Source organism: Trichoplax adhaerens, genomic scaffold (assembly GCF_000150275.1).
Source record: "Trichoplax adhaerens TRIADscaffold_25 genomic scaffold, whole genome shotgun sequence".
Lineage (NCBI taxonomy): Eukaryota > Metazoa > Placozoa > Uniplacotomia > Trichoplacea > Trichoplacidae > Trichoplax > Trichoplax adhaerens.
The window spans coordinates 655162-669753 of record NW_002060966.1 but is presented as its reverse complement, the minus strand read 5'-3'; the positions used below and the strand labels follow the sequence as shown (position 1 = coordinate 669753).

At 31.9% G+C, this 14592-nt stretch overlaps 1 protein-coding gene across 1 annotated transcript; it reads left to right on the top strand.

The window, feature by feature from the left end:
• Positions 1-381: 381 nt before the first annotated feature.
• TRIADDRAFT_61609 (uncharacterized protein) lies at positions 382-11906 on the top strand (the record flags this gene model as incomplete). Its single annotated transcript, XM_002117552.1, has 9 exons — positions 382-2143; positions 2786-2872; positions 4871-5017; positions 5103-5198; positions 5549-7711; positions 8303-8431; positions 9661-9837; positions 10424-10630; positions 11581-11906. 9 exons carry the CDS (start codon positions 382-384, stop codon positions 11904-11906), a joined length of 5094 nt encoding a protein of 1697 aa, XP_002117588.1.
• Positions 11907-14592: the final 2686 nt, after the last annotated feature.

Here is a 14592-nt window from a genome sequence, read left to right as displayed (position 1 = left end):
GGTAGTCATATACTATATTTGATCCGTTATGAACTTGCACTTCTAATTTCAAACTTTTGTAAAATATTGCATATGGTATGATTGATACTGAAGTACATATTTGTCACAACCATCTTCGTGATAAAGATAACGTAAAACAAATCTCGAAATTACCATAGTCTCCGGGATTCAGTATCTCTTAACTATCTCACAAGAATTTAGACGCCATTGCTTCTACATTAAACAACTATAGAACTCATCTTTTATTCACTTATCTGCCGAGCTTAAATACCCTACGGCAGCTGCTATCATGGATGAGTCATAACTCTTCATGAAATTTAGTTCATATCTAGTCATTTACTCTTCACGGTGGTTCATATCGTGACAATATTATACAATAATATGGCATACTTAATTATATCTTCATCTGACTGTATAGGAAGTAGCCACTATCGTGAGAAGTTCAACTTGGCTAATAATTCACGAAATAAGAAATTGTCATCTGAAGTTGGAAAGAGAGATTTTCAGATTAAGAAATTGGAAGCTATGCTCAATAGAGCAGATAAATTCTATGAGAATGGAAGTTATATCAAAGCAATAGATGAGTACACACAAGTGGATCAAATCGATAACAGAAAGGAAAACCTTATTGATAAAAACGACTTGATGGAAGTTAAATTCAGGACTACAGCTGGTATGATGGCGTGCCACTTTCAATTATATGAATTAGATAAGGCGAATAAATATTTTACTACTGCCGTGTCATATGCTGAAGATATTTGTGAAAGATCTTTAATTGCTAAATGTTATAATATAAAAGCTAACATCTGCATAAGAGAAGAAAAGTACGATGAAGCTTTAAACTATTGTGATAAAGCAATTACTTACTTAGATCAAAAAGAGGGATTGACGTTGTATACTATAATCGAACATGATGCGGCTAAAGTACTTATTTTGCAACATAAATATGAGCAGGCTTGGAATATATATATACAATCTCTTCAATCCCAGCTAAAAAGCATATCACCTCTCATGAAGAAAGACTCTAAGCGTAGCGAATGTCTTGATTTAGTCCATTCAGATCAGCTTATAAGTGAAAAGAATCTAAGTAATCAATTGAACAAAGTGGAAAATTGTCTACGAGAGAAAGAAAAAAAAAGACTATTTCTGGCTTTGTTGTACGATACTGCTGGCAATATATTTTATTTGCAGAGTAATTATCGAGTAGCTATAATCCAATACCTAAAATCATACAGAATAAAAGAGAAGATACTCAAAAGTCAAGATTATTTATTACTAATCTCCAACGAATATTTAAGCAAGGCTTACTTTGCTTCTGATCAATTAGATGATGCTGAGAAGCATTACAAGTTCTTAACACCTGAAGAAAATTGCAAAGGAAGAAATGATTACTGTGAAAGATTTAAGGCAAAATTAAAAAATGTATTAGGGGAAATATGTTTCAAGAAAGGTGAATATGACACTTCAATATCGTATTATGAATATAGCAAAACATTTTACTCATCTTCCGATAGATCTGAGCATGAAGTTGAATTAAGTAAAACTTTGTATGGGATTGGTAGAGTTTATCTAGCAAAAGGGGAATTTAAGCAAGCCTTGAGTATGTTTGAAAAATCCTTGAAAATTCAAATTACCATCTCTGGACATCGCGGTATACTTGGGGCGGATACTATGGATAGCATAGCAGAAGTATACGAGAAACAAAATCAATTAGAAGAAGCTCAAGAATGGTACGAGACGAGTTTTATTCTTCGGGAAAGAGTTTGCCAATCGAATAATTTAGACCTTGTAAGCTCTTATTATAGTGAGACAAGGCTAGAAAAATATCGACGTAGCGATGATAAAATGTTAGGCTCAGAAAAGTATATGACAGAAAAAGATTCTTTACGACAAGATCAAGCCAGAATTTACGAACAAATTGGCAAAATGTTAGGATTATTTTCAGACTATCTTAGTTCACAGAAAATGTACCAAAAGGCTTTAGATATGCAAAATAGTTTAAGTGAAAAAAATCAAATAAATGTTTCTAGATTGACAAGACTAATCGATAAAATAGCAGAAAAGTTAAAATGTGAGGCAAATAACAATTGCAGGACCCTTAATCATTGCAATGAACAGCCAGAGAACCCGCCATATCAACCAGGTAATATATAATTGATACTTATTCTAAAAGGTATAGTTCATTATTCTGTAGCATATTTGACTTTCACTAGTAATTAGCGTTAGAGCTAAGTTTACGTTTGTTACTTAGGTTATTATTCGTACGACTAAAACATTAAACCAAAATCTGTCAGTCATGCTCTCAGTAAATTAACTGCCCTTTAGATCTTCCAATACATATCAGAATAGCAATTTAACGAAACTATAGTCAGAAATTAAAAATTATCTGTTAACAATAATAATTCCCACGTTGCATCATCAGTAACATTATGTTTAATGATAGATGGCTACAATAATAAAATATAATCGGTACTTATTCAATAGCTAGATACTCTAATTATATATCAAATTTTGATCAATCTAAATGAACATATATTAATTGAGATTTAGTAATAGATGAGTAACTAATTTCAGTATAAAAGCTATAGTTGATTAGATTTAATTGTTATTATCGTGATCTAAATAAATATACTGAGGCTAAAAAGTATCTTAACTAAAAATTTTAATTACAAGTGTACTCGTATCTTTCTAAATTATGTTATTTTACGCTCATTTGAAAGGTTAAAATAATTTAGTAGCCTAACCCACTTTTTCTGCTATTTTTTAATTGCATAATTATTTTTAGCACTATCATCGACAAGACTAACTAACAGAGCGATAGATAGTAATAATGCAAATGACGGAAAAATCATAGAAGATTCCATGGCTAACGGTACGTAAAATGTTAACGACACTGCTTAATAGACGTCACCTTCATGAAAATAACTCACGTACAAATTTACAGTTTACGATAAAATTTTCTTCGAACTTATTAGAAATATAAAGCCTATATAGCCATTTCTGTTAAAAATAAAGCAAATCTTTATGATATTACGGCGGAATAGTAATTTGTTTCATGTAGGTATTGGAAATTTATAAAGTTGATAGAGCTCGTAATCGAGATAAACACATGAATGAGATTATTTATTACTTTAGATATCCGTAAATGATAACTTAATCGTAATAATATCATTGTTTTCAAAGAAATACTGATAGCGTAACAAATATATTTATAACCACTGATAGGTGTATAACTTGGATAGTGAACAATAGAAAGTATGAGAGTTACGTTATATCTAGCAATTCGTTAGTGTATTAACCTAAAGATTCTAGTTGCTGTACCATAGGCTGAGGAATTAGTATTACAGATTAAAGTAAAATTTATTATAAGTACTGTGCTGCTTCATGTGCTGCAAGGGTAGCTGTAGCAATAGATTACAGCACTAATAATTGCTTTCAAATGTATTGTGATAGTAAAATTACGTATTAAAATAATTATATTTATATTAGTAATAGAGTTTACGTTTAAAACATATTGATGTAGCAAGTGTCTATATTTCCCATCAAGCAGAAACATAAGATTAGAATTTTCAAATGAATACCAAGTCTTATAGATTGTAATACGAGCAGAAATAATTCAAATTCTCTTGTTTATGATGTCTAGATTATAAATATACAAAGATAATTAAATAGCGTTTAATTCTATAATAGAATACTTTGTCTGCTAGAGTTAGCAGTAATTTCTGTAGCTCAAATTGACGACGATCATTAAATGAAAGGAGGTATATTCCGCATCATTTTCAGATAAGAATTATATACAGTCGAAGAAGCGAACTTTCTTACAAATATTTTTTGGCTTAATTGTAGGATATTTTTGTTCCATATAATTATTTTAGAAACTCTCTTATTTCTATTCTTTGAATTGAAAAAATGTTTCAAAAGAATGTCATTACTGTTACAAAACAGCTTTGCTACAAGATAACGTAATGCACGATCAATCAGTCGATTCCCTGAACCACATATCAGGGAGCAGTATCTACTCTTTCATGAACTCTTTTACTATACTAATAGATTACAAAAAGACTTAGACGCCTCGTATCTTACGTTAAACACTAATCATAAGAACTCTCTTTATTATACGATTTATCGCATTTATATACTCTTTTACAATCGCAAAGACATCCTAGTTAGTCATATTGACGTTTAAACCTGATAATGAATCAAAGGTTAATTTTATCTACTACTACCGAATGAAGACAACAGTATATGCGAACGTAGACATCCAATGACTAATAAAAAATTGTCAGAATGTCCTATTACGGAACATTTCTACGATAATCTACAATCTACCATAAGTAAATTAAAATCACAGTGATTTGAATTGTAAGAAGATTATTCTCGATTCCCTAATTAAAAACTAATAATTTCAGTAGGCTGTATATATCACCATAAAAGCAAGTGCTACATTTAAATATCACATATCTAAATTAGAAACTCTTCATATAAGGGTAAATCAACAAAATTATCCTAACATAATTGTTTCTGCTATTACCTCGATATTGCAGTGTATAACACTGTAACAATGACTCACCAATATTTTAATTGCAAGGTAGCACTAGTGTAACAAATAATAAAAGTTTTAATATAGAAGATACCACAGTTGATATTTTACCTATGAATAACAAAAATAGTACGGCTAATAAGTGATATTACTTAATCGAATGCATTAGACATAATTGCCGATATATGCTGACGTATTTGAGGCCGAGACTTCAAAATACTATTTAGAATAGCTAATGTTTATTAACTGGCCGTTCATAGTTCCGGCCAAATATCTGCATTTATATGACGAGTATAAAGATTTAACTAGAAATAATGAAATTTAATTTAGGTACAAAAATTCAAGCGTATAGGGAAAGTGAAGACAAAGGCTATTCGCAGCAAATGGCAAATCGTATAACATTTATATCATTAAAGACAAAAGGCAAATACCATCCTAGTAAGGTACCTGAACAATTGGCAACTTCATCATCATCAGGTAATACAACTCATTAATACTACTTAATGAAGGTTGTATAATTTTATGACGAAAGTTAATCAGTATTTTATTATCTAATCAATAGATCATAGCCAGAGTGAATTATCCGAGCAAAAAACTACTGCAAGGAAATCCGCCAATGTGGAAGTTAGGGACAAAAGCTCTATTTTAATCATAGCTAGTGAGTACAAAGTCAATTCATCGCATTTCACTTTGTTCATGGACTAATTATTGGGTCTTGCAACATGTTGATTTGATATAACAAATTTTTGTTCAGCATACAAGTGGCTGATATAGAAATAGCTTCATTCCTGCTTGTTATAATTTTAAATACGGTAGAAATATCATTAATAATGATAGTTTGTTTAATTAAATGATTAGCTGATCAAATAAAGTGCGATACTATTCAGTATTATTCAAATGAAATTAGATAAACTGCTAATCTAATTAAAAATCTAAAATAGACAACTACTTGGGCTTCGATTTTGATAGCCCGTTTATTTCTTGACTAATATTGAAATTTCAAATCAGGGACAGCGATAAGAGAATTTAAAGAAGCCTTTGAAACAGCGCTTGATCGTGGTGAATTTTCAAATAACTTTGCGAATATAATGCTTATTGGACCAAATCATGAAGACAAATCTTTTATATATAAATTACTAACTAAACAACCTGAAAGTTCTCCTAATGCTACTCCGGTGTTAATCAACTTGGATACCATAAAACAAGCAAGTAATTCGGACGAAAAAATTATTTTGGACAGACAATCTTTCATCGATAGTAAAGTATTATCAGTCATAGAAAAGCAGGGGAATATATCACCAAACCCTGAATTACAAAGAATTTTTTCTTCTACTCTTGAAATAGGCAACAATCAGCCTAGTGATAAAAGTAGAATTGCCATTTCTAGTAGTAATAAAATTATAGTTGACAACATCGATATAGACTATCCCGTTAATAATAATGATAACGAAATCACCACAGCTAGTGACAATATTATCAGCCTGCTTAATGAAACTACTAAAAGTTTATCTTCACCGTCTTTCTCGCGATGTTTCCAGAAATTCCATCAGAGTCGTAAATATTACCATGATAATCAGTTTGCTAAAATTTGGAATTTTAACAATCACGCTTACTATCAACCCTTCAAATTTCAGCATAATGTTTACATTGCTCCTTTTGATGTCAGCATCAAACTGGATAAAATTGTCAGTAGTGATTACGGTGTTGGTCGCCATGATTATATGACTTCATTTCAGGAATGGCTGATTAATGCAATTGATTGGAATACAAAAGAGAATCAGTTATATATTAGCATTGATAGTCAAGAGGACGAAATTCCATTGCCAATCATTCTATTTGTTGCCACTAATAGCGATGATAAATTAACAGAAGAAGCGCAGTGGACTAGACGAAGTCAATTTATGGATGAGTTGGATATGAAAATGCCACAGTATAAATCACACTTTTATTCTCCGGAAATAATAATCAATACAGTTGGTGGAAATCAGAGTAAAGATTTAGAGGAGACGGTCAATAGCAGTAGCTGGAACAAATTATGCGAAAAAATTCAAAATTGTATCCTAGACGTTCCGTTCTTCAAACAGAAAATTAAACTTAAATGGTACATAATGGCGGAATTATTCGATAATCCTATACTAGTATCTGATAGGATTATTAGCCATTCTCAAGATAAGCAGAATTCCACCGGTATGCAATATATTCAGACACTAGAACAAGTTTACGCTAAAGCTAGAAACCGGATGGAGCAGAGTGAGATTATAAACGTTCTAAAATTTTTACACGGCATAGGAGAAATAATATTTAGTCAATACTGTGAGACTGATAGTCTTATAGTTACAGAATTAAGTTGGTTTTACGATAACTTTCGCAAAATTTCTACATTGGTCGATAATTATAAGCAACGTCATCTTGCCAGTAGTAGCAAGAGCAGGGAATATTGCAAATGGGCTAGGGATTATGGAATCGTTACTAAAGCCTCAGTAAAGTGTGCAATAAGTCATGAAGCATTAATGGAAGAAGATATTGATTCTCTGCTACAAGTAATGGAACGAAATCGTTTAATTTACAAAGCTTCAAGAAATCTGGAGGACATAAAAGCTAGTATGAATGAACAGTATTTTTTTCCTCATTTGTTATCATCACGTAAGAAAGAAGCAGACAGCGAATTAAGATACGGATTTCAATCACCTTGGCTTTATCTCGGTTTCGATAAAAACTCACCTCTATATATTACAGATCAAATCTTTCATCAGTTTTTACTGTCATCCCAATCAGAATTGGATGTTGAATTATATTATCATAGTGCTAAGTATTTACCAAAACATCGTAATTATACTATTATAGTGGAAAAGAGCGGATCACATATTAGAATTCAGTATTACTATGAAACTGTAGATGAATCGAAAGAAGATGACCAGATTACACTGGAAGAAATTTCAAAACTATTAAGTAACGATCAATTACATGTTTATTTTAAAACAATGTTATCGAAAATTGTGAAAGATGTTCACCCTGAACGACAAGAAATTGACTGTGGATATTTTTTTCCTTGCCTAAAATGTGATCAATTGATCCCTTTTCCTATTTATGTTGAAGAGCAAATAATCACATGCACTAACGTTAAATGCCTTGCCAAACCTAAGTTAGCCGATATGAAAGCCTGGAATTCAGGTAATTTCGTATAATGGTTTCCTAACTTTGTTAACGGAAGGTTTCAATAATAAATCCTTCATATAGTAAGAAATTTTTGTCAGTCATTAAGATGGTCATCGCTAGCAGTGCTATAGTTCTTGATTAAGACTAAATTTGATAAGTTCTTTCTTAAAACGATTTCTCTATGAAATATGATTGAAGGTTGAAAAGTTGCAGGATCAGTTTGTAGCTGTTTAGAGAATTAATATAATTGGCAATTTATTACTTACTTTAAACTGCATACCGAATAATATTGAAGTAGGTGTATTATAGCAGTATGTTAGGCTGCCGTGTGATAACTTCATAGACAATAGTACGTTTTCGGTGCTATTTGTAATTAAATGCCTGTATCAGCTAGCAAATTGCTAATGCTTTATCAAGGCAGTTGGTACCTAGACATTACAGACAGAGCCAAAAACAATATCGTGCAACTAAAATTAAATATAAAAGTTTCTACTATATACTTATGAGATACTATTGCAAGGTTAATATTTAAGCTAATTGGCGCTTTATAGTTCAAGAAGAATCCAATCTACAATGTCTAATTATAATTTCTATACCTTTCTGTAGTATTATTTTCGTCGCGTTTGCCTTGTAACGACATCAAATCAACTTTATTGAATCAAGAAAGCACTTCTCCTGATCCATCAACATTATCAACATGTGATGCAGAAGATACTGCTAAATCGTCGGCTGATAGTATGTACAAAAAACTCAATATCCATTATTCTTCTAACAGCAATAGCACCTCAATAATAGAATGAACATAGCTTAATTCTTGAAACCATGCAATCAGATATAGAGTATTGAGATAATATCATGAATATCGTTAGTTATAATTATTGCAAATTTACTCATACATGATAACTTTCATCAGTTATGAGTTTTATAAATTTACTCGTATATCATAACTCTCATCAGTTACTGTGATAAAGTGATCTTCAAAACAATAAATCAAGAACTACAGTTTCTTGCAAATTTCACTTTATTACAGAAGTTAGGTTCGTCTAAGTACCAAGGACTATCTGACTATCTGACAATCTACTTATTACAGCAAAATTCACGATTTATATACGATTAGTTGCAGAATGCTTTTACTGTAACAAATCTTATCTTGCCCATTAAGTCGCAAGATTAGATCTAAATTTACTATCGCGCAATCTATTCATAATTCGCGCGTCTATTTTAAGCATTACAATACAATACTTACAGTACTAACATACTTAGCGCAAATCTATTTATATCTCAGATCTTTATATAAACATCTTAATAGATTCGCTACAATACATACTGTAAACATCTTCTACAAATAGACTATTACACAATCTTACACTCTAGCTTACAAGTTAAGTTATTCTCGTACAGTCTTATAATAGTATCTAAGTTACATTTGGGGCTGCACTACAGTTACAATTATTTGCAAGTTCACTTATACGTCACAACTCTCACCAATTATTACAAATTTACACATACGCGTATGTCATAACTGTAATTAAACGCTTTCTAATAATTGGTCGCAATTTGATATGAATCGGTAATTTCATTCAACAAAGAGTTATTTTTGTTTGGATAAAAATCGGAAGAAATTTCTAGCTATTTTCTACTACATGTTTCAATCTCTCAACCTTTTCTTTATAAAGTATCATTATCTAATACTCCATAGATCATTAAAATAATATCTAATTCATTTATGAATTAAATATTTACTGAATACATCATAATAAACGCCTAATTGCTAGAGAGCCAAATATATGAAAGTGAAAGTCATATATTCTATATTCGTATGAGTCTAACTCCGTAACAAATACTATTTATTGTTTGCTTTCATAGACGTATGTTCGTTTCAACTATTCTTTCGTCTTTAATTTTATTTAATAATTACGGGGATAATGATAATATAATAATATCTAAATGAACCTGTATTACAGGAGAAGACGAAAATCAGTCTGATTACGATTCCATCGCTGACAGCTCTTTACAGCAAAATAGCGGCGAAAATTTAAAATCAACATCACCATTTTGTGGTACTAAAAGGAAGCGAAATCAGCTTGATTCTTCATCAGAGGATTCCAAGGCAGCTCGTGGACGATTAGACTCCACGAATGGTTAGTACAGTTACCACAAACGTTTTGATCGCGGCCCATAATAGTTAGGATACGTTTTAGTGCTAAAAAAATGAGTTTAATTTCTGTTGTTATTCCATGTCCAACATTATGAATTACAACAGAAATTAAAAAAGCATCTTATTGATATAAATAGCGAAATTTACGACTTTAATTTTTCAATTTAGATAGTACATTGCCTTCATTTCCATAATTTTATATGTGGTGGTCCTACATATTTTACAGCGATTGTTATAGACTAAGTCAAGATTACCGCTTTGTGTTTTTTTTTTCGATCGTTATGGTAGTTGTTATAAAGAAGTATTTTATCGGTGTATATTAACGTAAGACATTTGTTTATACTTTTTTTTGAGCGAACTAGCTGGTACTGTCATTCTCTTTCTACAAGTCTTAAAGAATTATGATTTGCAATAGTCACATTTTTGTAGATGAAGCTGATAGCTAAAATTGCAAGCTAAATTCTCATAGGGCATGTATAAGATATATCTTATCCGTCTACTGTAATATTTCTAGATGAAAATTGAGATAGCCCACCCTCTTATAAGCAACGTAACACCTCTTGCATTAGAGTATTGTCGTGCAGAATTTGAAAGAAAAAATTCATATGACGAAACAAGGCAAACTTTGCGACGCGAGTTTGTCTTAATTCCGGCAGAAGCTGAGAATATAAATGGAAAACAAAATACAACTTATCGATCTGAGGCTTTAAGGGAGGATTGTTGGAGATTTCTAAAGGATTCCAAGCCATCTCTTGAACGATTAGATTCCACGAATGGTTAGTGCAGTTGCTACAAACGTTTTGATCGCAGTCCGTAAAAGCTAGGATACGTTTTAGTGCTAAAAAAATGAGTTTAATTTCTGTTGTTATTCCATATCCAATATTCTGAATTACAACGGAAATTAAATATGCATCTTATTGATATCAGTCCAGAACTTTACGACATTAATTTTTTAGTTTAGATAGTACATTGCCTTTATTTCAATAATTCTATATGTGATAGTTATAGATTAGTTACAGCGATTGTTATAGACTAAATCAAGATCAGAGCTTTTTTTTCTTTTCGATCGTTATGGTAGTTGTTATAACTGCTCCAATAATTAATTACTTGTATTGGTGCTGAGCTCAGGCTCGCTAATTGGCTGTTTTTCATTAGTGTTGTTTACTATCCAAGCTCCTACTAAGTCATGTTAATTGTCTGGGAATAATTCCCTATAGTAACTTATACAATTTGTGGAAGGAGCAATTTACTAGTATGCCCCACAAACGAGTGGGGATTGTATAAAAGGCCGAGCGAATTGCCATCTGCCGGCAGTAGTCGCTCCGGGCTAGGACGAACTAGTAGAGACTAGGAACCAAATGACTGGTGAATAAAAAGTGCTAGTGGTCTGAAAGAAACCTGAGTAGTTGTGTGACTGTGAGGAAAGAGTTAGTTTTCCCTGAGAAGAAGACTTCCAAGTTAGTGGAAGACATACACAATTACTATAGCACCTGACCTAACCAAATCACAAGTGGGATTTGTGACACAGTATATAATGACGTAAGACATTTATTCACACCTTTATAAGCAAACTAGCTGGTGCGGTCATTCTCTTTCTCCAAGTCTTAAAAAATTACGATTAGCAATAGTTACATTTTTATAGTTGAGCTGATAGCTAAAGTTACTAGCTAAATTCTCACAAGGCATGTATAAAATTCATCTTACTAGTCTACTGTAATATTTCTAGATGAAAATCCTTATAGTCCACACTCTTTTTGCGGCGCAACTCGGCTTGCACTAGAGTATTGTCGTAAAGATTTTGAGAGAAAAAATCCATATGACGAAATCAAGCAAATTTTACGACGCGAGAGTGTCTTAACATCGGCAAAAATTGAGAATATAAATGGAATGCAAAATCCAGCTGATCGATCTGTAGCTTTAATGGAAATCCTTTTAACTCGTGACGATTACGATTTTTTAGTAGTTTGTGACGCATTAGAAATATCCCCTGCACGTTCATTAAACACTTTAGGAAAAAGAATGAAACGTAAGTTCGAAGAATTCAAGTGTTGAAATAATATTACCTGCTTATTCAAACCTGTAATTATAATGCCTTGTAAGTGTGAACGGCGTAGGTATATAAGTCGTCGCTTTTCAGTACAATAAAGAGAGAATAGGAGTTAGTTGTTAATTTTACAATAACTTCAACTACATGTACACTGTACAACCTCTTGTCTTCGATGCTTATTGAGAGTAGTACGAACATTCAATACGGTTGTTAGTATTAACTCTAGATAGTAATACACAACAGTACCTATGTAGCTTAATGAAGGTTAGCTCTTAGAATTCATCTACATAAGTTACGTAGCAGAAAATTTCATCTACGTTACTTGAATGATGCCATGATGAAGTTAATAACTTTGGATTTGTGTAATAATTGCAGCCATAGTCTGTTTTTTTTCTTGATTACGGAGGAAAATAACTTATAATTAAATGGATGCGTAAAGTGAACTCGATAACCTGTTACGAAGTAACTTGATCATGGCTTCTGTAATATATTTTCGATAAGGTTGCTCATCTAGGATTATGTTGGCATTAATTTATCTATGACGTCTTGCGTGTTTTTAATAGATAAGTGCATAGATACGTAAATTGATGAAATTGAACTTAAAATTGACTGTTTTATCGATAAAGTTCGATTCCGTTTTGCCTAAAGAGAATAAAGGCGCTACTGTGCCTCCTAAAAATCAGCTATCGTCGTCATTTAGAATCATAATATACGTAGATGTCGGGAAAGACAAGCCTGATGGTAAAGTTGTAGTGTTAGTTTGCCGTAGTAATTTTTTCTCACGTAACAAATTTAGATCGCAATACCACCATATCCGAGTATGGATTTAATAATGTTACTTGATCTTTGTTTTCGGCACATACGGTGCAATTATACATGTCTCACATACTTAATGTACACATTCTTTTAAATATTCGGTTAATATGATATTACTGGATATCATCTTAATAGTGACATAAATAATCAGATAAATTTTTGTTAACCAAAGTGAATAATAAGGTAGAATCGATCTGAATTAGTGCAATTAGTGGAAATGTTTTAATTATTGCTTACTCTATAGCACCTTAGGATTTAGTACTGAAGTGATGGATGGCATGACCAATTATTTTATGAAGTTGTACAGTTTGGTGATTCAGTTAGAGTTGTTAAATATAACTAGCTATTTATGAGGTACGATGTTAGCAAATGATGCATTTGATTCGACACATACTGTATTCTTATAATGCTAGATAAAAAGTAGCGAATAAACCTCTCTGACATCTAGAAATTATATTTTTAGTCCTCACATGTCACTAAGTAACATCCAGTGATTTTTTGATTGCATAAGAACTATTGCTGCGTCCTCTATTGCAAATTACACTTGTTTTTTTACACTTGCATGTACGCGAGCAGAATAATCAAATATAATTTAACATAAATCGTTCTGGCCGTCGTCTATCGAATTCAAACGAGTAGCTTCTCTAAAACGTGTAAAATTGTATGTCATACGGTATATCGGACAAAAAGAATTACTTAGCGCAAGCAGTAAATTTATAAGGTCATCATCGCCTTTAGACGTGCGAAAGTCTTGATATTAACAACTTATTCCATGAAAATCTATAAACGCTATACTAAAGAAGTAAATACGCCGCCATATTATTTTCGCATGCATATTTAATAAAGTGATCTACCATGCACTAGAACTAACCTCGGTCAAAGACCACCACTGTAGGTATAGTATCTAGTAATCCATGCCATTTTATAGTATATATAGTCATGGACTACTAGAAGAACACCCGACTGAACAATTTCGTTATGAAAGTTCTTTGGTTATGCACTGTCGATTTTAAATTGACTAATTTTTTACTAAATTAAGTAATACTACGTTGAATCTCATTATTCGTCACCAATTTCCGCTTGGAAACAGTTATATAAGATTATTCGATGTGATTTCAATTAGTGCCGTGATTTAAAGGACAGGCACAGAATATCCATACTACTGCAACTTTGTAAGTAGACATTTATCGCTCTAGATGGCCTCAGTTGGTAAGAAACGTCCGTCCATCTGACAAGGTTTCTTGTTTGACGATATACAGTACAGTACTGTACACTGAGTACAGTACAGTACAGTACAGTATATTGTAGCGTACGGTATACAGTATTCCACTGTAATGTGAATACTGAAAGTACAGTACTGTATTTCCTGGCATTTGAAAATAAGATATCAAAACCTAACTTTTCAACTTGATGAGATATCAATTCGCTATCAATCGATGCCTTAGATGAATTAGAATTGAAATATTGCAATCAAAATCATTAAAAAAGTGAATTGAGAGTTAAAATTGAGTTAGAAAATTACATTGCTACAATACAAAGTTCAATTTCGATCCAAACCTTAACACAAAAGGGTGACGCACGCGTAGATTGTGCTGTTGTGGGCTCTTCCGTTATTAATTAATTAAATAAATAAAAGGCGGGAAGCATGCTTATAGTTAAAGGAAAAAATTGATTTCCGTTATCCTGTAGCGAGTATGTCTACATTGCTCTTAGCGTATACAGCCAAATTGAAAGGGGGGGGGGTGCTAGGACTAAATTATGATTGAATGATTTAGTATGTTTGGTAAGGAATCCTATCATACATACAGTACTATCGCATATTCTTCTTGCTAAATTAAGAAATTGTTTTAATTTATGCAAGATAAAACAGCCAAA